Source organism: Apodemus sylvaticus, chromosome 19, assembly GCF_947179515.1.
Source record: "Apodemus sylvaticus chromosome 19, mApoSyl1.1, whole genome shotgun sequence".
NCBI classification, from domain to species: Eukaryota; Metazoa; Chordata; class Mammalia; order Rodentia; family Muridae; genus Apodemus; species Apodemus sylvaticus.
In genome coordinates this window covers 8,218,489-8,243,987 of record NC_067490.1, presented here as the reverse complement: position 1 = coordinate 8,243,987, position 25,499 = coordinate 8,218,489, and the positions used below count along the sequence as shown (strand labels likewise).

The 25,499-nt window shown below is 47.9% G+C and overlaps 1 protein-coding gene across 1 annotated transcript; it reads left to right on the top strand.

Moving 5' to 3' along the window:
* Positions 1 to 3,475: 3,475 nt before the first annotated feature.
* On the top strand, positions 3,476 to 25,104 carry Tff1 (trefoil factor 1). The gene is made up of 3 exons (XM_052164437.1): positions 3,476 to 3,551; positions 5,668 to 5,820; positions 25,037 to 25,104. The coding sequence occupies exons 1-3, from the start codon at positions 3,476 to 3,478 to the stop codon at positions 25,102 to 25,104; spliced, it is 297 nt and encodes a 98-aa protein (XP_052020397.1).
* Positions 25,105 to 25,499: the final 395 nt, after the last annotated feature.

Genomic DNA, 25,499 nt, shown 5'->3' with positions numbered 1-25,499 from the left:
CATACTAGCAGGGGGGATTCACGTGAGGCCTGACCCTACAGATAACACAGGTCACTGGGCTATTAACTACACCTATTCCCTGCTTTCTAGGTGGAAATAGGTGTATGTCCCTTCCATTAAAGAGACCAGCCTGAGTGCTTACCATTCTTGGTTTCCTTAGCATTTATCTGTAGGTACAAGGACCTTGTGCCCCCTGTACTGCTGCCTCAGAACATTAAACAAAATGTATACCTCACAAGCCAGTTAAGCCAAAATGTCCATCCATACACTCGTTTATTTGCTTTTATTTTGGGGGGTGTACATGTGTCATGTGCCTGTGTAGCTCAGAGGACAGTGTACAGGGGTCAGTTCTCTCTTTCTGACATGTGGGTCTTAGAGCTGACACAGGTTGTCATGCTTGGTGGCAGGCACCTTTACCTGCTGAGACCATCTCGCTGGGCCAAGCCAAATTACTGAACATTCGACTCACCACATGGTACTGCTCCAAAGAGCTCCTAAACTTAATTTCCTCTTGCTTTGAGCAACATCACCTTGATTCCATATGCTCTCCTGGCCATCAAAACCACCATCCTACACTCTACTCCCCGAGTTCAGCCTTTTACCATTTCACAGACATGCGAGGCCATGCAGGGTCTGTGTCTCTGCATCTCTGCGTCTCTGCCTCTGCGTCCGCATCTCTGCATCTGCATCTGATTCTGATTCTGAGTCCTTTCATGGAGCATGGTGACAAGATTGTTTCAGGGTGTGGTTGTCTGGAGATCTTCCTAGAAGAAGGCTGTTCACTTCTGGCAGGGGTGACGAGGTTTCTGGGGGTGCGCATCTCAGCTCGCACTCTGACTCCCCCCCACCTGTGGCTCTGAGTTTCACCTCCTCCTCACTTCAGAGCACACCATGCAATGCCTCTTCTCATACTGACCCCCTTTCCTTTGGGCACATACCCCGTAGTGGGTAGCTGGGTCACAAGGCAGTTGCACTTCTAGGGTCTTGAGTTTCCGTGATGTTTTTATAGTGACAACAGTTGTTTGCACCTCTCCCTGACCACTCTCTATTTTTTCAAGTAGGAAAACCCCAGAGCTGATGAGACTGCACAGGCCATCCCTGACTATGGGTGGTCTGTCAGTCAGCCCTGGGAACCCAGGGTTCTGCTCTGGGTCCCACTGCTATGTTAAAAGCCTGGTTTTTATTTAGTAGGTCCACTATTGCCTTCCATTGGAAATCACGGAGATGACTCTACTCTGGAGAAACGGAGCCCTCACTGGCTGTCCCTGCAAGATCAGCTTCAGCCACTCCACTGTCTACCCCAAGGCCAAACCCAGAGGCTCATGGATCCCCTCCCCAGCTTTTCTCAAAAGAAGTCAGATTTGGGGGGGGAGGAGCCAGGTATCTATGCAGAGGGTCGCTCAGTGGTCATCCCCCAGACCCACCCCAGTGAATGGCGTTGGCTCTCACTGGCCTCTGAAGAATTCGTTTATTATTTTCTTCAACAAATCACAGTCTGGCAGAAGCGTGGAGGGCTTCTGTGTCCCTCTGATGTCTCCATTTCCTCCTTCCTCTGTGTGGCATGGTGCTGAGGCTGGACCCTTCCCTTCCCGTCTGTGTTTGCACGCATTTGGTCTGGGTGCTGTTCTAGTGTGTTCTAATGTATTTGACATTTTTGAGTATCCAGTCTTAGGTTGACTCTTCATTTAACTGTGTTCCAAATATGTCTTCTTATGGTCTGTTCTATGCTCCTGTCTATGCAAGGAACTCCATGCATTCTGTATGCGGAGTAGGCCCATACTATACACAAACGTGACATTCCCATATACTTCAAGCCTTTCCACTTTCTTTTGTTAGTGAGCACCTAGGAGCCTCCTCGCCTCTTCCCCGTCCCCCACCCCTCTCTCGTAAGCAGCTAGCCGAGCCTGTCTTACTTCTCCATGTGTGTGGGTGTTTACCTGAGGTCGACATAAATCGCGAGCCAATTGAACGTCTGGGCTGTTCCTTGTGGCTCAGGCTCCACAAGCCTCGTCTCCTATTTCTCCCAGCTGTCACCCCGTTCCCACTCTGCTTTCTGTGCCCACACTGTGAACCAAGGAAGCCTCATATCCCTTGCATGTGATGAACTCAGCCCTCTCCAGGGAGGCCCCCAGTTCTGCCTGTCAGGCCCTCTCGTATGAGGGAGAAAAAGGGTGATACGTCTACTCTGATCCATGTCCTCAAGGACCTCTGGGGTTTACTTAGTAATGCTCTCTTCCAGGCTAGCATGCAGGACCCTTGATCTATCACCAAAGGAAAAGCACTTCTGCTGTGGCTCATTCTTTCATTCATTCATTCAGGTGTTCACAGGTACTGCTGATGCCCATTTAAGCTGTGTGGTCTTGGAGCTGGGCCACTCCCAGAACAAAACAAAGGTTCTGCTCTCACGAACCTTGCAGTCTAGGTGAGGGCTATAAACAATGAGCAGATACATGGAGTGACTGCGTGCGATAGATCGTGAGATCAATAATGAAGGCAGAGGTGGAGGGTGAGTCAGAGCGCTGGATGCAGAGACTATGACACAGGAGGCAGAATGCCTTTTGGGGACATTGAGGCAGAGGCTGGAGGACAGGGAGCAGGCAGGGAGCAGGTGCCAGGCAGAGTGAGCCCACTGTATATGTTTTCCACTTGACTCTTGCACACGATTGGTTTTCCTTTCCTTTTCCTTTTTCTTTCCTAAAAGGACCCCACTGCAAATAGTCTATGGCCACAGCACCCAGAATGTGCCTGGTCTCGTCTCAAATAGAAAAATAAAGAAAGAATCGCTTAGGTGAGCTAGTCAAGATGCATGTATAGACCTCGACGAGGACTCTGAGCACTTGCAGGTTTTCAGGGCCCCGAGCTGTCAGTGGGGCAGCCTCCCAATGAGTATGTTTCCTCAGTAAAGGACGGAAGAGTGCGTTGGTCACATAGGCATGTGTAAGGATGCAGTGAATGCTGGAAAGATACACCCTACAGGTTCATCCCAGCCGAAGAGAGGAGCACGCCAGCAGGGGACCCATTATTTTTCCCTGTCAACTTGTCGAGCCACACACATCCTGCCACCGGGTGAACCAGATCCTCCAGGTTGATGACACAAAGCACATGCCCACTTTGGAAGGTCAGGGCCAGCAGATGGGGACTCCCCAGCTTCTGATCACGTGTTGAACACTGCTAATGCAACAGGCCCTTTCTGTGGTCTCTTGCTATGAGTCAGCTCTGACCAAGCAAACCATGGATCAAGGTCATGTCAGGGGAGATACACAGGTTACCCAGTGTATCTTAGGAGAGGGACCAGCCTTCCCTATCAGCGCACTCTCAGCCCGTGACTGTGTCTCAGAAACACCTTGTAATCTTACTCAGCGTGGACCCTCCTTTGGCAAATGCTCGCTCCCTCTAAGCAAATAGACTGGTGGTATAAAGTCAAGAACTCAGGCAGAAGCCCATCCATCACTCGTGGTCTTCCCGGGAAGCTGCCATGGAGCACAAGGTGATCTGTGTCCTCGCTGTGGTCCTCATGCTGGCCCTCAGCAGCCTTGCCCAGGACAAGGAAGGTAAGGCAAACCCTCTTGTTTCCTTCTGGCCACAGCTGACAGACACCAGGCCCCAGAGGCTACTGCAACTTGGTGCTTAGTTTTAGCCTTTCCCTACGCAGCCTTGAAGGCTGTCACCGTTTACAAGAACACAAGAACTGGGTTAGATGGAGCAGTGGGTGGAGCCCCAGGACCTATCAGGATGCAGGGAGACTGAAGCTTCCATAGCTGAGCTCTGTCTTCACTTGTTGATGTGAACATTTACACTGATCTTAGAGCCTTGTTTCTAGATGTGACATCCAGCCAGCCTCTCCCTGGCAGGCAGCCCTGTCCAAGTCCTTGTGCTGGGACTGGGCCTTCAAGGGATTCCTCCAGATCCTGGACCCTTAGGATACACCCAGTTCTGGGAGCCAAACCCCTCCTACAACCCTGTGTTATCTATCTACATAGCCCTCATCCCTCCTTGGGGTGGAGAGCCTTGTGACCTATGACCTTGTCTCAGCTGCTTTGCCTGTAGAATGGGAAGAGCTTCTGCCTGGTGGGTGTCAACAAAAGGCACACGCAGTGGCTGTGTGCGAGCTGAGCTTTCCCTGGCTGGTGAAGAGCTTGCTTCTCAGACACAGTGTTAAGGAAAAGAGAACTGGGAAGTTTCTAAGCTAAGGAGCATTAGAGAATAGTTACCTTCCAGAATCTTCGATGCCTCTTGAGTGAGAAGAGGTAGTTGGGAGAGCAGGGAGGAGAAAGGTACCTTATAACTCCCTAGGCCCCTCTGTCCCAGCCTGTGATGGAGGACAAGGAAATAAATAGCTTTGGAGTAGAAGGTGAAGGGAATGGGGTACATCCACCAGCTACTCTGAGCTCTCTCCAGCCCCCACCCACCCACCTCCAGTTCCAGCCACCATGCAATCTCCTTGCTTTTCTCTGCCCCATTCCCTGGACCAGGGCTCAACCCGTTTCTGGGTCACATGGTGTCCTTGGCCTTGTTTCCATAGAGATATATCTGTAGATACCTAGACATATCCCACAGAGTATGATGGCTGCCTGAGCCTCTCCTGAAGGGAACTCGCTTTCAATAACTTCCTCAGGTGACCACAGAGGTGCAGGCAGGACAGAGATCTTTGAAGTCGGGCTGGGGAAGGGAGTTGGAGGCCACAGGAGAGCAGCGACATTGCTTCCTCTCCTGGCTGCTGATTCTCCACACCTTAAAGGGCTCCTTGTGACCCATGATTGCCCTGTGCTATGGCCAGTGTCACCTTAGCTTTATATTAGAGGCCAGCACCCCTCAGAGGCCAGCAGTGAGGAGATGACAGCCCCCGATCTTATCTTGAAAGAGTCAGTCTGCTCTTCAAGAATGTTTCAGATCTTCACACAAGGAAAGAGCCCTGGGGACAGTCCCTGATGAGCCCACAGGCCTCTGGACCCTGATAGGTTCTTGGGACACCTATTGTAAATGCTCAGCCCCCTCCTTACGGAGCTCTTTCCTCCCTTCAGTTTTAAAGTCCTCAGCCTGATTCCAGGGCTCCCGCCAGGCCCCAAACATAAGCACCACACTGTGGGATGATTGTACTGTGTGGTTCTTGTCCTTTACGGCTCTGTTAGCCTCTGAATTCAGGGTCAGGGGTGGAGAGTTAAGCCTGAGAGTCTGGCAAGGGGTTCCCTTTTACTTAGCTGTCTGTCATATCTGAAACAAAGATACATCCTCAGGAATGGTCACCAGCGTCCTGGAAGAACAAAAGAAGTGGGATGTTAAGTAAGACCCCTGTTTTCGCCCTCTGTGTTTCATTCGTCACTGGGCAGAATGTCCTTGGCTTTTGCCAAGTCAGTACCTCCACCCAGCCAGCACATATTCTGCTTGCTAAGTATTTATTTATTGGGTGAGCAGAGTTTACTGACCAGACGCTGAAGCTAACGATGAGCAAACAGTATATCACCTAGCAGATGCAGCTGTGGAAGCTGGGGCCCTGGAACTGTCTCAGAGTGTCAGGCTTTCTGCATCAACAAAAGAGAACAGTATCCCCTTGTGTGGTCGAACCTGGCTTCCCTGCAAGCGGTGTCTTGTTTCCTCATAGAAGGACGCAGTGTGACAACCTCAGGAATGTGGCTCACGACTCACCTCTGCTTTTTGTCCTCACTTTAGAAACGTGTACCGTGACCCCCCGAGAGAGGATAAATTGTGGCTTCCCTGGTGTCACTGCCCAACAATGCAAGGAGAGAGGTTGCTGTTTTGATGACAGCATCCGGGGATTCCCGTGGTGCTTCCAACCTCAGGCCATCGAGAGCCAGCAAGAAGGTACGGTCACCTCTCAGCACACGAGGGGATGAGGAGTTAGTTAGTAGGAAGAACCACATGTGACTGTGGGGCCAGTTGGTGTCACTGGCTGGTCTTTACCCATCTGGTGGTCCCTGGATTCCTGCAACATAGGTGAATCCAGGTCTTGGGGTGAAGCGTCAGGGCTGAAAGTCTGGCAAGGAAGGGGCTCGGTTTATTTGGCCATTTGACTGAATCTAAGATACATCCTTGGGAATGCTTACTGGAGCAGTGAGGGGCTGGCAAGGGATAAGCCAGGGTGCATGTGTGTAAGTGGTTGTGTGCATGCAGATGCATGTGCACACGTGAACACATGTGTGTGGAGGCCCGATGTCACCATCACGTCTCATTACTCAGGAGCCACCCACCTTCTTTTTTGAGTCACTCACTGGGATGAGCAGATAGGCTAGCTGGCCAGCAAGCCGCAGGGGCCCTCCTGTCCTCATCTCCACTGTACCACTTCTTGTGTGGAGCTGGGGATTTGAACTCAGGGTCCTCTAAGCTTGCAAGGCAGGCACTTTGCCAACGGAGCCATTTTGCCAGTCCTGAGAGTTTGTGCTTTGCAAAGAATTTTCCCATTGGTACTTTGAGCCAAAGCTTCCTGCAATCATTTAAAGAGAAAGACAACACTTATTCTCATACATACCCCTGTTGTACAAAACCCCCAAAGACCACCGAGGAGCCAATTCCGATGCAACTGCACCAGGGTCTTTATTCAAGCCCAACAAGCTTGGGCTCACCACCGTCACTGATGCAGCAGGACGGGAGGGTGAAACCCCAAGCTCAGTCGCAAGCAAGCATTTATAGAGGCAAGCAAACAAGCCAGGGGGTCCCCAGCCTGGCATGCACCTTGTGGGGGGAGGGCTATTATGGACTTTGTTGCTCTTTAAAATGATTAGCCAGGGCTGGGAGCCCAACCATAAACAACTTTTGCTTTCCTCCTCATTGGTGGTTGTCAGGGAGTGGCCTGGAAACTAGTGCTAGGTGCAGGCTTGTTGGTTAACTTGAGTTCAGCATTAGGTCAGGTTCTCTAAGATGGAGCCTGAACCCAAGATGGAGGTCGTCTGGTCTCTCACCCTTTGTCTGTTCTTCTCTCTTTAGAAGAATGTCCTTTCTAAGGTCCATCTGAGAGAACTGGTTACATCAAGACTTGGCACCCCTGACCTGGGCACTGGAGTGACCTGGCCCACCTGCTATATACATGCCTGTTCTGTGGCTGGATCTGGTCTGGTGATACAGTTCAACCCCTCAGACTTTTAGTCTTCAAATTTGGCCTAAGAATTAAAAAAGATATGAATGTTATTCTGTGTTCGTCATTCTTTTTTTTTTTTTTTTTAATACCAACCATTTTCTTTTCCCTGATAGTCAAGGGCAGTGTTTTGGTTACTGACACCTTGTCACAAATCAACCCTTAGCTGGAGCTGTCTGAGGCAGGGTGGGGAGTGGGTAGCTGTGAGGGTGATATATCCTACAGCTGATGTAGTTTTGTTGTTGTCATTGATGTTGAGAGCAAGGACAGGAGTCTCAGAGTCACTCTGAGGAGCCCCACAGGCTTCTAGCACAAGCTAGGACCATGGCACCAACTGCGCCATGAGTGCTCCTCTGACACCCAGGGGAGCACGGACTGACCAAGAGCTGAGATTCATCTCCCAATGATGCTAGTGTTATTGTCAATGGGAGGACCATTAAAGACAAATGATGAAAAGCACACAAAAGGAGATGCATTTAATGTGGCCACACTAGGAAGGGAACAAGGAGGTCCAGTGTCCCTCCATTCCTGCACCACCTTTGGGGTCCTGACACTGAGTTTAAGTTTAAACACAAGGCAAGAAGCAAGCACAGCTAAGCAATCTGGTCAAATCTGGTCCTGTCTATCACCTCGCCTCAGCTCCAGTCTCTCCAGCAAGTTGTAAATCTCTCCCATGGAGACAAGTTCCTCCCTTTGCTGGGACAATGCTTCTGCCTTTCCTTCCCCAACACGAGGTCCCCGGAGGACTCGTAATTTCTTGGGGTGTATGTCTCAATCTGATAACCAAATGAAAGGGCACCGTTGTCCCTTTGCAACACCTTCACTCCTGCTGGGACAGCTCCACTAAAGCCTTCACTGCCCCTAACAGAAATCTCCTTAGGAGTCAAGTCCACAGTGTTGGAATGAGTTAACAATAAAAAGACAGTGTGTGTGGTCCTGTGGTTAAACCCGCCCAGGGCAAATGAATGAACTGGAAAAAAACAAACAAACAAACAAGAAAGCAAAGGTTCAAAGTCTCCTCTTCACCTTAGTTGCAGCATAGCCCAAATAAAGAGACACAGGGTGGTCTGGAGCTGCCACCACCACTGCCAGCCTGGTGTGGCCACAACAGATGAGGGACATCTTTCAGACAGGAATCACAGGTGCCACCTGCTGCAAGAGCTTTCATGGGGTGAGGAAAATGGTCTCTTGGGGCCAACCAGCCCTGCTCCAGGGAGATCAACTAAGCAAGCCAGGGCATCTAGATCCCTCTTGTCATATGACCCCTAGGTGTTTATGTGCGTGGTGCTCAGTAGGAATAAGGGAGGCTGGGACCCTTGGGTCCCTCTCTTTTTGTGGTAGTCAGACTTGAGGATGAGGTATGGAGAAATGAGAGCATCTGGGAGAAAATCCCCCCCAGAAAGATAAGCACTTGTGACAGTCAGAGCCTGTTCCCCACAACAAGCACACGCATCTGTCCCTCAGTGTCCCTAGGAGGCAGGCTGTAGGAACTTCCAAGGATGACAAAGTCTGTGAACTCAATACCCTCGATGGAACGGTGTGGTAACCTGCACACAACCAACCTAGTCCTGCTACCTGGTTGAAATCATTCCCTACTCAAAGTACCAGCAACCATGGAAGTACAGACCTTAATCATGGCGCTACTGCATCTTTTAGGAAATGACAGCAAGAAAATAGGTCTGCACCTACACAGAAACAGAGCTCATGGATCCTGACTGAAAGCATCCAGTGGAAAAAGATAGCCTTTTCAACAAATGATGCTGGTTCAACTGGAGGTCAGCATGCAGAAGTGTCCCGACCCGCAGGACAGTCAACAGGGTTCCTTTAAGCCACCTAGAGGAAAGGCGATGGGGCGACAAGACACAAGAGAGAGAGGCTGGACAGCCTGTCTAGTTCTGATCAAGCTGTCAAACTTTAATTTCCAGACAAGTCAATATAAAGGGAAGCATACAAGGTTTGGGAGGGGTAAAGGGGGGAACAATCTCAGGGGGTTGGCATCATTTCTAAGAAACAGTTTCTCATAATTTCTGGTAAAGCTAGTTATTGCTGTTGGAATGTTGGCATGATAAAAGGGGGGTCATGAGGCGGTGAAGTAGAAAGGGGTTGCTACAGTAATCTATCTACAGATGAACGTCAAAAGGAGGGGGTTTTGAGATTTACGTAGGAAAAGTTCCTGGCATGGAGATCTAAGTGAGAATGACTCCTGATATCGAGGTCTCCTGGCATTGAGAGCCAGGTGGGGATGGCTCCTGGTATGGAGAATTCTTGGCATTGAGTTCTAAGTGAGGATGGCTCCCGGCACAGAAGAATGCAAATTGATCCATCCTTATCTCCTTGTACTAAGCTCAACTCCAAATGGATCAAGGATTTTCACATAAAGCCAGACACACTGAAGCTAATAGAAAAGAAACTGGGGAAGACCCTTGAGGACATTGGTACAGGGGGAAAGTTCCTGAACAGAACACCAATAGCATGTGCTCTAAGATCAAGAATTGACAAATGGGACCTCATAAAATTACAAAGTTTCTATAAGGCAAAGGACCCCATCAAAAGGACAAATTGGCAACCAACAAATTGGGAAAAGATCTTCACCAACCCTACATTCCACAGAGGGCTAATATCCAATATATACAAAGAACTCAAGAAGTTAGACCCCAGTAAACCAAATAACCCTATTAAAAATGGGGTACAGAGCTAAACAAAGAATTTTCACCTGAAGAACTTTGGATGGCTGAGAAGCATCTTAAAAAAAAAAATGCTCAACATCATTAATCATTAGGGAAATGCAAATCAAAACAACCCTGAGATTTCACCTTACAATTTTATATTCTGTGCCATGCATGTGCTGTAAGGGTCAGAGGGATACCCTGTACCGCTCCAGTATGTCTGGAGACTATCTAATCATACAGTCTGCATTAGTTATTTATCTCATTGCTTTAAGAAAATACCCAAGAAAAGTCACTTAAGGAAGGAGAGGCTTGCTTTGGCTCACAGTTGAAGGGGACACAGTACATCATTGTGGGGGAAAGCACAGGGGTGGGAGCCTGAGGGGGTCACATTGCAGCTGCTGTCAGGAAGCACAGAGAGCTGTGTGTGACTGCTCACCCAGCTCTCTCTCTCTCCTTCCCTTCTTCCTTTTATAAAAGAAAGCCTTTAATTGAGGGCTTGCTTATAGTTCCTAGAGGGTTAGTCCATTATCATCACAGTGGGAAGCAGACATGGTGCTAGAACAGTAGCTGAGAATTTTATGCCTTGATCTCCAGGCAGTAGGAAGAGAGAGTGAGGCAGGGCCTGGTTTGTGGTTCCTCAAAGCCCATCCCCAGTGACACTCCTTCTCCAACAAGGCCACACCTTCTAATCCTTCCCAAGAAGTTCCACCAACTGGTGACCAATCATTCAAACATTTGAGCCTGTGGTGGCCTTCCTCTCTAAAACCACCACAGCATCCAAGCACCGTGTGTGAAAGGCAGTGATACTGTTTTCCTGACTTACATGCTTGCTTTGCCGTGGCATGTGCCTTTCTTGGGGGTGATCAGAGGGTTTAAGGGGTGTTGAGCATCAGACCCATTCACTCTCAAGTAAGTGAGGAATGTCCTTTATGCTGTCATTATACTTTGCTATAATTTTGTGACCATTAAATGGAAAAAAAAATCATCATAGGAGGGATAGGACCAGGAAGAGCTGGTGTTTACGATAACACATCCATGATATAGGGGTGTGTGTGTGTGTGTATTTGTTTGTGTGCATGGGTGGGCACAAGCCAGTATGTATGAGCGTGTGCATGGGCATGTACAAGCATGCATAGGTGTGTGCATGCAATACTTGCAAGCTGGTCTTCTCAGATTCAACTAATGAATAATGTTTCATTTCTGTGAAACTGGAGTTTGATATATCCTCTAAATTTATTTATTTACTTTATTTATTTTACAAAAAAAGAGTTATCGGTCATTTTCACACAGATAACCAATGGGCACAACAGCCTCTGAAGAGACACACTCTGGTCTTTATTGAACTTCCCAAAGCCCATCCATGAGTTCCACAGTCTGTCAACCAAACTCACGGTTTTCCCTCTGTCTGTGATTTTGCCATGGTGTAATTAGGTTAACAATTCCCTATCAGGTTGGCTCACAGTCCGTAAGGAAGCCCCTTGGCATTTGAATTCAGCTCGTGTTGAAAGCGGTGGATCTCTGGGTGGTCATGTCCACCGTGTGCTGTGACACCCAACTTTTCTCTGTTGCCCCTGAGGCCTCCTTGAGGCCCACCTTGAAATCAGGCTGCTGGTATCTCAGGTCTGCTTCAGGTCCTTCTCATGCTTAAGTTCTTCTTGACCAGAAGGAAAGAGTTCTTAAAGCATTCTCCTTTTTATACAGTCCACGACTAGCCTGGAGAATTAGTTTGTTTTTTATTGCTGCTAAGTATCACTGTGATCAAGGCAACTCTTATTAGGGACAGCATTTAATTGGGGCTGGCTTCTAGGTTCAGAAGTTCAGTCCATTATCATCATGGCAGGAGGCATGGCTGCACACAGGCTAACATGGTGCTGGAGGATCCAAGAGTTCTACATCTTGATCTGAAGGCAGCCAGAAGACAGACTCTTCTGCCCTTGACAGAGTTTGTGCACGAGGAGCCCTCAAAGCCTACCTACACAGTGACACACTTCCTCCAACAAAGCCACACATATTCCAACAAAGACAAACCTCCTTCAACAAGGCCACACCCACTCCAATAAGGTCACGCCTACTCTAACAAGACCATGCCTCCTAATAGTGTCACTTCCCATGGACCAAGCATATTCAAACCACCATAGTAGGTCTTCCCCACATCAGTTAACCTAATCTAGAAACTTCTTTATGGGCCTGCCCAGAGATTTGTTTCCGAGATGATTCTAAATCCTGTCAAGTTAACAATTACTTCTTTTGTTGTTGTTGCTGTAAGGCAATTTATAGAAGGAAACATTTATTGGGCTTACACTTTCAGAGGAATGAATGCACCATAGCAGGGAGGCATAGGCTCAAGGCATAGGTGTTAGGAGCTCCCACCATGCAAGGGTAAAAACAGGGAGAGCAAACTGGAGACATGCTCTATCCTCTGAGGCCATATACACATCCTAAGCCTCCCCAAAGACTGACACTAACAAGAAACCAAGTGTTCAAATAACCCAAAAGGGGGACATTCCTATTCAACTGCTACAGCTCCTGCTGTTGGTGAGAGGCGAACTGTGTTTGGTAGGACCCCATAAACCTCAGATTGGGAATAATCTACACAGCTTCCTCAGGCCACAGTCTTGGGACCAAGATCTGAGGGTCTACATCATGCCCCTGTGTCCCACGTTTGGCTGAGCCACACATGAAGTGACAGCCCCAGTGTCCTCTGGGATCCAGCTAGCAGGTGTGCCTCATGCTATGTTCTCCTAGAAATTCCTCAGTGGCAAGATGGGGGTATCTCTTGACATCTTGCTGCTGCCATGTTCCTGGGTACTGCCCCTCCCACACCTCTCCTTCTCTCTCACAAGACTTTTACTCATAAAGGATGAGGAAACGTTCTCCCTTCCCAAACCCTCCCAACCAGAGGTGGGCCTCATCCAAGGGGGCATCTGCATGAAGATTATTGTCTTAGTCAGGGTTTGTATTCCTGCACAAACCCTGACTATCAGCCCAGGGATGGCACCACCCACAAGGGGCCCTCCCCCCTTGATCACTAATTGAGAAAATGCCCCACAGCTAGATCTCATGGAGGCACGTCCCCAACAGAAGCTCCTTTCTCCGTGATAACTCAAGCCTGTGTCAAGTTGATACATAAAACCAGCCAGTACAGGTATGGAGAAGGAACTTGTCAATCTTTCTGGTTAAAGGAAGAGTATCTTCTGGCTTCCTGGATGGCCCCCCAAGGTTAGCCTTTGGCTTCAATGGTGTTATGTGTTGCAGACAGCCATTCTCTGATAATAAAGAAGAGCCCAGAGCTAGAGCCCTGATACCTCTGAGCTGCTGACTCAATCTCCCCACATCCCATTCATAGACTTTGTGTTAATTCTAGTGTTTCTAGAACGTAAACCACTGTGTGTTAGGATTTCTACTAGAACCCAGCACACTCCTAAGGACTGTATCTTCCTTCATAGTTCGATGATACTGTGGTCCAGTTCTGGTTAGCAGCAAGGGCACCCCCTGAGGTGAGCAGATTTGGCTAGTCACATGGCCAGTGTACCTGACAGATCAAGGTGACTAAAGATAGATGGGGATTTTTTGTTTGGTTTTGGTTTGGGGGGCAGGGTTTCTCTGTGTAGCCCTGGCTGGCTCTGTAGACCAGGCTGGCCATAAACTCAGAGATCCACCTGATTCTGCCTCCCAAGTGCTGGGATTGAAACGGCAAGTGCCTCCGCCACAAGATCAGTGTGCCACTTTGCATCCTGTGCCCAACCAGCCGAAGGGTCTGGTTTGGTGGTACACGGGTGTGGTGGATGGTGGTGAAGCCTTCAGGGGTTTCTTCCTGATTATTGAGCCTGCGCAGAAAAGGCAGCTGAAGCTAACTCAAGACCCATCACTCCTCTGAAGGGTACAATCGCACTACAATCTGAGCAGCCAATGGCCTTGGGCACCGACTCCTTAGGATTCTACATGCTCGATACCACCCTTCATTACAGAGCTGTAATGCACTGGCTGTATCCTGCTTATCTGATCTGCCGGCTTGTAGAGATCTATGGCAAGTGGGGTCCTCCTTCCATTACTGACAAGAGGTTCCCCACTCCCAAGAAACAGTGCTTGGATTTTGCTTTTGAATTTCCCATTCCATTTACAAACGGCATTGAAGGATGCCGTTAATACCTCGATGCAGGCCAGTATCCTGTCTGAGGGATGAATATACTCTTGATAGCCTTTTACATGTAGTGCAAGCCATGGATAATATAAATGCTTTCCCTCCTTTTTCTACACAATTTTGTGTGTACACACTTGACAGCTTTTTAAATTCAGTGCAAACCACAAAAAAATGTTAACTTTTTTTTTTTTATAAATTGTTGTGTGCCATATAAACACTTTTTTCTTTTTCTAAGTGTGTGTGTGTGCATGTGTACGTTCTTGAAAGCTTTTAAAATTTAGTGCAAGCCATGAGTAATATAAACACTCTCTTTTCTAAATTGTGTGTGCACATGTGTGTGTGTGACTTGTGTATAGGGGCCTGAGGAGGTAGCTAGAGTAAGAGGCAGTTATGAGCTCTCTCCTTTGGGTCCTGGGAATTGGATCTGGATCTCCTGCCAGAGAAGTAAGCATTCTTTACTGCCCACCCAGCTTTCCAGCCCCAGTTTATTTTCTTTAACACTTAGAGAACCCAAGGGTGCTCTGTGACTATGCATATTACTGGCATAAATATACACATTGATGCAAAGCCCTGGGGATGGTTGTTATTCTAAAATCCCATCTCAGCAAAATTGCTCTTTGGGCTCCTTGTCCTGTCGGAGGAGTATGAATTAGCTCTTCTGGAGGGAGAAGTAACTTCCACCCTGCCAGGACCACTGCTGTGCTGTCTGTTTAATTAAAGCACCCTGTCCCACTTCCCGTACATTTAAAAGAAAACCAGGATCACAGTCATTCTTTCAAATGCAGTGACTCGTTTCTGAAGGCAGAGTTCCGTTGGCGGCGTATTCAGGGGCACACCCCTCAGTGGCGTGGCTGTGTACACAGGCCACCTCCTCAGGGATGCCAAAACAGGGTTCTGATTTCGAACGGCAATTAACTACCATGGGCGCTGTTTAAGCTATGAACGATGGAAGCTAATAGCGTGTTGTGCAATGACCACATCACCCAGTCATTAATCTCCGCAGTCTGATCGATCCCGGGACCCACCCATCCTTTGTGGGCAGGCCTCCACCCTGCACCCTCCACCCGTCAGCCTTTTTGGCTTCTGTCCCCTACTTCTCGAGAAACTCAAGGCTTATGAATCAGATCTAGGGACTAAGCTTGCCATCTCTCAGTGTGTGAAGTCTCAGAATCTGGGACTTTATAAAAACCAAGATCGGTTCAAAATAAAACGCCATCAATGGGTGCTGGCCAAACTGAGCACCATGGCGGAATGAGCTCAGACCCAGACCCTTGACCTTAATCAAAGGCCAATAACTTGTTTAGTTTTCTTGACATCTTTTAGCACAGTCATATACGGGAAACTGCTTATGGCACGGGGGACAGTTTTGTGATTGAATCGAGTTGGAAACAACACAATGAATGAGAAGGAGACACTTGAAGGCACCAGGCTTGGACTTCAGCTTGTGACATGAAGGACCTGGTGGTTCAAACTGGCAATCACAGCTAGTTGGGAGGCTGAGGCAGGAGGATCATGAGTTTAAGGCTATCCTAGGAAACATAGTGACTTGCAGCCCTTAAGTCCTGGTCTCCAAAAGTTGGCTGTGCTTTGAAACTGGTATAAACAGAAAGTCTGTAGAACTGAAGGGGCACCTGGTGTAGAGAGCAGGTACCCAGAGGCGAGCGAGTCTCCTAAGACATGGTCCTTGTGGATGGCAAGGCAGTTGGTAATCTCTAAGCTGTGTCATATGACAAGGAGAGGGAAGGAGTCACCAAGACAGAAATGGTGGAAAGGGGTGGGCCTAGTGGTCCAGGTCAGTAGTTAACTACTGTTCTGCAAGTTCAGGTGTGGGGATCATGCGCCCAAGTCCTGCATGGGCCTCAGAGTGAGTTCAAGGCCAGACCAAGCAACTTGTTGAGAACTTGTTTCAAAATAAAACACAAAACGTAAGCGAAGGGTAGGATCAGTGATAGAGTGCTTGCTTAGTACATGGATGGCCCTAGATTCAACCCCCAGCACCAAGGAGTTGGGGACAGAAGTAAGGAGGGAAGGAGGGAGGAAGAGAGAGAAGGAGAGAGGGAGGGGAAATGGAAAGGGTCACAGTTCTGCTTTGCCTGTGGCGACCTCACACCTGGGATCCACTGAGGTGGAGTTAGGGTCACCTGTATTCCACCTAACATGCAGAATAGAAACCCCGTGCTCTGTGGGTCCTGGTGATGACCAGATATCCTTACCCTCAAGGCAAAGTTGAGAACATGGCTCGTGTTCTAACTTGGGCCACTAACTTAAGTCTCCATTCTGGCCCTCGAGACAGTATCTCATAGTTAATGATCTGGTCTTCCCTTCCAGGCACTTTGTCTCGAGAAGAGAGATGTCAACCTCTTCTATCCCTGGTGCTACATCACACTGTGTGGGTTGTGCCTTTGGTTGGTCTTCTGGTGCAGACCAACACATCTAGATAACACCCTATATAATTCTGGGCTGCTTCTAGTCAGTGTCGAACCAAGGGCCAGAGCAGGAACTAGGGCTTGAGTCAAGTTGTGGCTTTGGATCGTGTTTGCAGGGTCATTTGTAACATTGGAGAATGATAATGCTAACTTAAGAAAACATCCTTGACCATGTGGAGGTGGAGAGGGGCCACGTGTTGAACTATTTACTTCTCAGGAGCCTGGTGGGAAACATAAGATAAGGAGGAAGATATCACCCGGCGAGGGCCAGCCATGGAGTTTCCTGGAAGGTTTTGAAGGCCTTCAGGCAGATTGTGGCCAGGGAAGGGATGGAACGTGGTTTGTTTAATCTCTTTTTTTCTCAATGCTTAACACCAAGCTGGGTTTTTCTGCGCAGCAAACAGTTTCAGTTAGGCAAAGATATTATATTCTATGCATGTGCCGGGAGACGTATGAACCTCATCTGAGTTAGTAGAGAGCTTGCAAGGGCACACCTGAACCTCCTCAGGTGGTGACTCCATTCACTCTGAGAAGGGCCAATAGTTTATGCGACTTGCAAGCCCACAAGACAGTGAGTTGATGTCTGCATGACCTGAGGCTCGGGAGCGCTGGTAGAAGCCTGGCTGTCCCTGAGCTAAAGGGTTTGATATTCTTTGTGTGGAACAAGCAGCACAAATAGCATGACACTTAGAAAGTTACTTTGGTTCTGAAACCACTTCCCTATGAAGACAGGACAGGCTCAGAGGGTACACTCCCCCCCCCTCCAGCCCCATGCACAACCATTGTGTTATAGGAGGAACCCTGCCCATAGCGATCCTTTGCTCTGGGAGAGACATCTTATCTACCTCTCCAGGTTATCAACTCTACAAACTTCCTTGGAGATAGTACAAAGATAAGACTGTAAGACTCTCTAGAGAGGGAGGGACCCTTTCCTAGAGTTACAAGGATGGTCAAACACCTTTCACCTAAAGGTATGACTGTGAACAAGAAGTTTGTGACTCACAGGAGAATGACAGCCTGAGGCTAGCACACACAAGCCACACACACGCCACACACACACACACACACACATATACACACACACATACACACACACACACACACACAGCCACATGAGGAGGCACTCAGCCTAGTGTGAATGAGATCCAGGCCTTGCCGTATCAAGGTGTGACGGCAGTGTTTCTGTATAGGGACTGGTTTAATGTCTTGAAGCAGTTCTGTGGGTGGGCAGCAGGCTGGAGACACACAGCTGGCTACTCCTGGATAAGCAGGGAGAGGTGACTGATCCTCTGAGGAGAAGTGCCTTACCTGTGAGCAGGAGGAAGAGGAACTTGTGTCTGGGTTACTCAAAGCTCCCAAATCCAACTGGGATTCATGGAATCCTTCTACACCATCTATTGGTTTTAGGACTTAAGCCGGGATGGGCTGGGGTGGGGTCGTGGGGGAGTTCTTCATATACAAGGCCTGAAACCATGAGCCAAACAAGCACTGCCTTCTTTAACCTGCTTTTACCAGGTATATTGTTGCAGCAGCATAGCACGTCTCTAACGTACTGGCCTGAACCCACAGGAATAAGGGTCCTGATCAGCAAGGTATTAAGTGAGAGGACCAGAAAGAAGACAAGAGAGAATGAAGACAAAAGCATTAGCTGGGACCGGGAGGCCTTGCGTAAGCTGATGATGTATGACAATCAAGTTAATTAGTAAGAACAGCATCGTGTATACTATTGGTGATGGGGTGGCCAAAAGAGAGCTAAATCAGATAGCGTAGGCAAAGACATCACAGGATACCCCAGACACAGCTGCCTTGGGACTGATAACCACAAGGCAAGGGGAAGAGTTGGGTCCCTCTGTAGCTGCAACCTTGACTCTTCTGAGATGTTGGCTGCAGCTATAGACTGGCCTAGCCAAATCCCCTCCTACACACGGATACAGATCAAGTGACCATAGGTGTGTGGGTAAAAGCTGAACAATGCTCTTCTCAGTGATAACTTGGTCAAGGAAGAAATAAAGAAATTAAAGACTACAGGGACTAAAAAGTCCCTTTGTCCTTTCACTAGGCCCTCTGAGAAGGCCTTGGGTTGGTCTGGCTCCCCACAAGATACAAGACAAGTGAGAAAATGCACAGACTGGATTAAGCTGTATGTTGGAAGCTAACAGAGAATCTAGCAGGTAGCTGAGCCAACCCAGCCCGAGGGGTAGGAGAAGGGCTCTGAGGGGCACAGGGAGAAACTTCAGCCTGGATTCCCTGGGAAGTTCCTTGGAGGATAGATTTTCAAACAGCAACTTCTACTGTACATCTAAAGACGATTTTGAGGGATGTTTCCACAGGGTATAGTGCACAACTTGGCCCAACTCTTTAAATATGTGGTTCCATTGCTTCAGAAAAATGCCAGACATTTATGTAATGGGTCTTCAGCCTCTTTGACAATTTTCTTAATGTTTTCTAGTACAGTGATTGCCTTTCTTTCTTTCTTTCTTTCTTTCTTTCTTTCTTTCTTTCTTTCTTTCTTTCTTTCTTTCTTTCTCTCTCTCTCTTTTTCTTTCTTTCTCTCTAATTCTTTCTTTTCTTTCTTTCTTTTTCTTTCTTTCTTTCTCTTTCTCTTTCTCTCATTCTCTCTCTCTTTCAAAAGTTTATCTTCCTTACACTTATTTGAGTTTCTGGGGTTTGTGTCTTTGTACCTCCAGTTGCATTAATTAAAATGTTGACCAATTTTTCTCCAAATATTCATAAACAAGATTTTTCTTTTCCCTCCCACCAGTGCTCTGGTTATGTGACACTGTCCGATATTATCTCAGAAGTCATAGAAATCCTGTCCAGCCCTTTACTCCTGGTGGCTCAGACGGTTAACATCACACTGGCTTTCAGCAAACCAGCTGCTTCTGCTTTATCCACTGTCTAAAACTATACAACAAATAGCCCATTTCAGATGCATTTTTTTTCATTTCTAGAATTTGCATTTTTGCATTTCTCCCCTCTTTCCTTGCTGGGGTTCTTTATATTATTGCCATTTTGTACTGGCTAGTTTTGTGTGTCAACTTGACACAGGCTGGAGTTATCACAGAGAAGGGAGTTTCAGTTGGGGAAGTGCCTCCATGAGATCCAGCTGTGAGGCATTTTCTCAGTTAGTGATCAAGTGAGGAGGGCCCCCTGTGGGTGGTACCACCTTTGGGCTGGTAGTCTTGGGTTCTATAAGAGAGCAGGCTGAGCAAGCCAGGGGAAGCAAGCCAGTAAGATATATCCCTCCATGGCCTCTGCATCAGCTCCTGCTTCCTGACCTGCTTGAGTTCCAGTCCTGATCTCCTTTTGTGATGAACAGCAATGCAGAAGTGTAAGCTGAAGAAACCCTTTCCTCCCCAACTTGATTCTTAGTCATGATGTTTGTACAGGAATAGAAACCCTGACTAAGACACATTTCCTGGTCTGATTTTCCCTTTCTGAAGTTTCTACCCACCAGCCTTTCGAAAGGTTGTTAGATGTGTTTTTCTTGCTTTGTTATCGGTATAGTAGATTTTGATTTTTGTGTTACATGTTGTCATGGCTTGAGTCTGAAATGCCCCATTCCCTGCCTGCTCAGGCTCAACTATTTGGACACTTAATCAACATCTTGTTTTGGAAGTTGTAGAACATATATGGGATAATGCCTACATGGTAGTGGTAGGCGACTAGGAGAGACTGTGAGGGAATACCACCTTTTATTCTGGTCCAATCCCTTTGATTCCTGGTCTGGATGCCATATGAAGAATTCTGTCACACACTCATATCCAGGGAGTCACTCTGCCATGCCTGCCTTCTCTGTTATTGTAGACTGTGAACCCTTTCTCAAACTGTGAGCCAAAATGAACATTTACTTTCTGGAGTTGTTTCTGTTAATATTTTATCACTGCAGGAGAAAAATTAACACAAAAGACTTACAATGGAGACACATGTTCTGATTATACCTGACCTCGCGTGGGTCCTAACCTTTGTCACTTGGCTGGGAACAGAAGAGGGATTTGTAGATGAGGTTAGACAAATCCTAGAATGCCATAGACAGAAATTAATGGGATGTCCTGGCTGGAATTCAAAACCCCTGTGTATAGATAGAAGTGACAGCAGCAAAGACATGCTCTTAAGAGTTGAGATGAGGGCTGGAGAGATGGCTCAGTGGTTAAGAGTGTTGCCTGCTCTGTCAGAGGTCCTGTGTTCAATTCCCACATGGTAGTTCACAACCATCTGTAATAGGATCCGATGCACTCTTCTAGTGTGTATCTGAAGACAGCTGCAGTGTACTCATATAAATAAAAATAAATAAATCTTTAAAAAAAGAGAGAAGAACAAACCTTATCTGGAGTCAAACTAGAGGCCATTTGTGTTCAATTCTGCCAAAGAATTTGGACACATTCTGCCCACATCCCAAACAATCTCACAAATCAGAATCCAATAGTGTGGACTAATTTTCTTTGGTGGAGGAAATTTCAAGACAGGATAACATTCAGGCTATTGTATGGCTGTCACTGCTGCTTTTACCCAAACATGTGGTGAGAATCCAGAGCAAAAAGCAAAGCAAAAAGATAAGAACAATGTGAAATTTGGTAAGGAAAGGAATGCAATCATTATTTAAAGTTGTGCACAAAACAAGGCTGGTGGGGAGGGAAGCATCTAATTGTCAAGTTTAGTGCTGCTCCAAAAACCCTCCAATGGAGCAATAGAGAAGCTGACCAAAGGGACAGGCAGAATCCTACCCTTCAAATGCTAAAGAGTGTAAAATTGCAAATTCATTTGAAAGATTTCCTTTAGAAAGAAGAATCACGAGCCGGGTGGTGGTGGTGGTGGCGGCGCACCCCTGTAATCCCAGCACTCTGGGAGGCAGAGGCAGGCGGATTTCTGAGTTCGAGGCCAGCCTGGTCTACAAAGTGAGTTCCAGGACAGCCAGGGCTATACAGAGAAACCCTGTCTCAAAAAAACCAAATCCAAGAAAAAAAAAAAAAAAGAAGAAGAAAAGAAAGAAGAATCACTGTAAAGAGAGGAGCTGACAGAAGAGATTTACTAGGGCCAGCTGCTCAAACAGAGCCACTCAGGAAACAGTCCACAGGTTCCACCCAGCAGGCACTGGGGGCCAGGGTAGCAGTGGTCCAAGGGACACGATTTGGCAGCAGATCAACCACTTGGCGAGTGCTTTTATAAGTACGGTGCGTAAGAATCATGGGACCATGGACGATCTGCTCCAGTGAGAATCTTATGTTGCAGTGGAGATGTTGGTGATGTGGAATGTCTACCGAGGAGACAGGTACTGAGCAGAACTGGCCAAGGGAGGGCCTATGTGTGCTCTAAGTGGTAGGGCTATTGAAGGGACTCTCCAAGCCTGTTAGAACCCCAGCGATGACCCCATGTGTCCTTGGTGCCAGGTGTAGAGCTGTCCGATTTATTGTTTTAGTGTTCGGGTTTCTTTATTGGACCAATTTTTCTTTACTATATCACTTTCTGCACTTCAGCACAGAAGAGTTGAGTCTGTAGCATCACAGATTGGAAGTATGTAATGTTTTGATTTTTCAGAGGTTCAAACTACAGACTGACCTCGAGTCTCAGTAGATGCTTTAGACTTTTTGACAGTGTTGGGACCCCTAAGAGTCTGGGGACATTTGGAGTTAGACTGAATGCATTTTGCACTATGTGGCGGCCATGGATGTGTCAGAGGCCAGAGGTGGGATATAATGTTGTGGCTTAAGTCTGGAATGCCCTTCATGGGCCCAAGTGTCTGAACGCTTGGTCCCAAGCTCTTATTGTTTTATGGGGCACAAAGCCTTTGGGACATGTGACCTAGCTGGCAGAGGTGGGCTGCTAGGAGTGGGCTTTGAAAATTAAGCCCCTTTCTAGTTCTGTCCCAAGTTCTCAGATCACCATGTGAGGAGTTCTACCCACATTCCCAATATGACGGAGCCATGCTGCCAATCCTGCCTTGCTGTGATGGAGTGAAATATTTCTGAAACTCTGAGCCAAAAAAAAAAAAAAAGAGTCCTGCTTAAAAAATATTAATTTGAAAAAAATATGCATCCAGGACCCGCACAAAAGAATAAATTTTCCCTCTTTCTTAAGTTGCTTTTATTGGCCACAGACATGAGAAAAATAACCCACATGCAGAGTACACAGTTGCTGTGTTGTGTACCTGTACTTTGTTTTCTTCCTGAGCTTTTGTCAGTCAGAACAAGCCTGGTTGAACTCGGTCCCCTCGCTTCTAAGATCCCAGGGTGTGATTATATGTAGAGATGGGATGTTGTGGGGGCTAAGTTAAAGCTGTGTCAATTATCCTGTATGTTGGTGCCCTTATTAGAGATGCCAGGAATCCAGAGGGGCAGCCCTGTGAGGTCACAGGAAGAGGATGCCTTCTTCCTGCTGAGCAGGGCCTTAGGTGGAGCTTGCCTCTGCTGATACCTTGATCTAAAGCTCTCAGCCTCCTGAAGCTGGAAAAAACCCACACCTGCTATCAAAGACAGGGTCTGTGGTCCTTTGTCCCGGTGACCATAGCAAAGTAACTCGGGGCAGCTAATTTACTTGCAGAATGACTTGATTCTTTCAAGACCTGCTTTGAAGTTCTGCTAGATTGGGCCTGGGGCACCTCTGCTCTGGAAACCATCGGCCTGTTCCTATGTACCTCTGTGTCTGTGACCCATCCTTGGGTCCCTCATAGCCTTCTTCCTTAGGCAAGATAGAGTCCGCGTGATTTCCAGCCTCTAAGAACCACTACAAAACCAGTAGCATCTGGCTGCCTCCTACCTCTGGGTTCACACTGTCTCTGGAGTTTGGTCCTACAAGCCTTATGCAGCTGTTTCCATGCATGCTCAGCCCCCTGGCAACCATCCCTTCCTCAATATCCGAATTGTCTGGCCTTCAAGTCAAGGCAGTGAAGGATTTGATTAGGAACTCAAGGGACTCACATTTATGGTCTGCGGCTTCATTTTCTTCCTTCTCCCACACAGCTACCCAGGTTCTGGGCCTGGTTCTTGTTTCTCCCTCTGCCTTGTTTCTCTCTAATGGATCCCTGTCATTTGACAGGGCTTTAGAGTCTCCTACAGGAGAGAGCGGTCTGGACCCCTTTCTGTGTGCTCAGATAAAGACGCCTGGCTAGTACCCAAGGAGCTCTGGTTTGCCTGAATGAATACCATCTCCCCCAAGGCGTGAGGGGGACTGGGGGTGGTGGGTGGAGCATAAACATGAAAAAAAAAATCACATCACGAAGCCACGGCTGGTCTGAGAGCATGCGCAGAAGCAGCAGCGCAAGACTTGCACATGCAAGCCCCGATGCTGTTGTGAATCCGGAGGTAGGAGGCAGCCGGGTGCTCCTGGTGTTGTAGTGGGGGTGATGTGAGCCCTGTGGAAGTCAGGCTGGAGGAGAAGAGGCACAGACAAGGAGAGCTGAGCTGCTGTGGAGTCGAGGGTTAGGATTTTCGGAGCGGCTGCTGTGGTAAGCCACAGAGAAAGTGCTAGAAGCGAGAATGTACTGAATGGAAAAGACACCTGTGTTTTGTCTGTGGAGGGTTCAGATTCTGAGTGAGAGGAGAAGAGGAACTTCCTAGAGTTTAGGAGAAGATACAGAGCCAGGCAGCCATGAGTCTGGATGTGACGTGCTTGGAGTGCAGAAGCCATTTATGCTGGTACCAAGATTTGGGCCAATGACCTTGGGACTGAGTCCTTGACACCAGAGATGGGTCTGTGGACCCCAGTGAGGCAGGCGCAATAGACGTGGCACAGTGCAGAGCCTGCATCCCACAGTACCCACCAGCTTTCCTATGAAGTGGAAACTGTAGCTTTGAGATTGTCCTGAGCCTCCATGATGGGCCCACAGTCTGGGTCCACAGATGTGGCTGTCTGTTGTGCGGTACCCTCGACCTCAGATGGAATGGGGCGGGGTGAGGTGCTCAGAATGTGGCTAGCCTGTTCATCGGAGCATAGGCTTGTACAGGGGAGAGGGAGGGGGTAATGCTCAAAAGGAGCAGCAGAGCAAGATAAATGCCTCTTCAGGGGACAGGTGGCTTTGGTGGAACCCCTGATGGGGCAGGGGTAGTTAGGTTGGGATGTGGGCCAGAGAGGAGGGAGGGATGAGAACATTCAAGATAATGGGTTATGGCAAGCCTGTCATCTTGGTTGGCTGCCCCCACTAGAAAAAAAGGAACTTGGACAGAAAAGGGATTATTCTGCCGGGCGGTGGTGGTGCTCACCTTTAATCCCAGCACTTGGGAGGCAGAGGCAGGCGGATTTCTGAGTTTCGAGGCCAGCCTGGTCTACAGAGTGAGTTCCAGGACCGGCAGGGCTACACAGAGAAATCCTGTCTCGAAAAAAACTAAAAGAAAGAAAGAAAGAAAGAAAGAAAGAAAGAAAGGAAGGAAGGAAGGAAGGAAGGAAGGAAGGAAGGAAGGAAGGAAGGAAGAAAGAAAGAAAGAAAGAAAGAAAGAAGGGAGGGAAGGAAGGAAGGAAGGAAAGAAAAGACAAAAAAGAAAAGAAAAGAAAAAAGAAAAGAAAAGAAAAAAGAAAAGAAAAGAAAAGAAGATAAGGGATCATTCATCGACCACATCCCTATCAGTCAGTCACTGAGGGACGTCAGATAGGCCCGCCCTCCAAGCAGGAACCTGAAGGCAGGAACTGAGGCAGAGACCATGGAGAAAAGCTGCTTCCTGGCTTTTCCCCCATGGCTTGCTCAGCCTGTTTTCTTATACAACCCAGAACTATCTCTTGCCAGATGACCCTGGCTTGTGTCGAGCTGACAACAACAACAACAACAACAACAACAACAACAACACCCAATAAGCACAGTGATGAAGGGCCGCTGGGATGTGCTACAGAGAAGTAGACCCCTGCTGGGTTTGCAAGGATCCAGGATCGAGGATTTAGGTCTGCTCGCTAGAGCCTGAGGATACGGCCAAGGCTTTCAGATTCTGTATCTGAGTCATGGACTCTGCAGCCTTTCACCCACAGCTGGGCAGATTCCTTCAGCCCCAAAGAACACATACACACAGACAGACAGACAGACAGACAGACAGACACTCTCTCTCTCTCTCTCTCTCTCTCTCTCTCTCTCTCTCTCTCACACACACACACACACACACACACACACTCACACTCACACACACACACACAGAGTCCCTCTCCTTCTCTACTCTGACATTTCTCTTCTGAGTTAGTTGTCCTGATCCTCTGGGTTC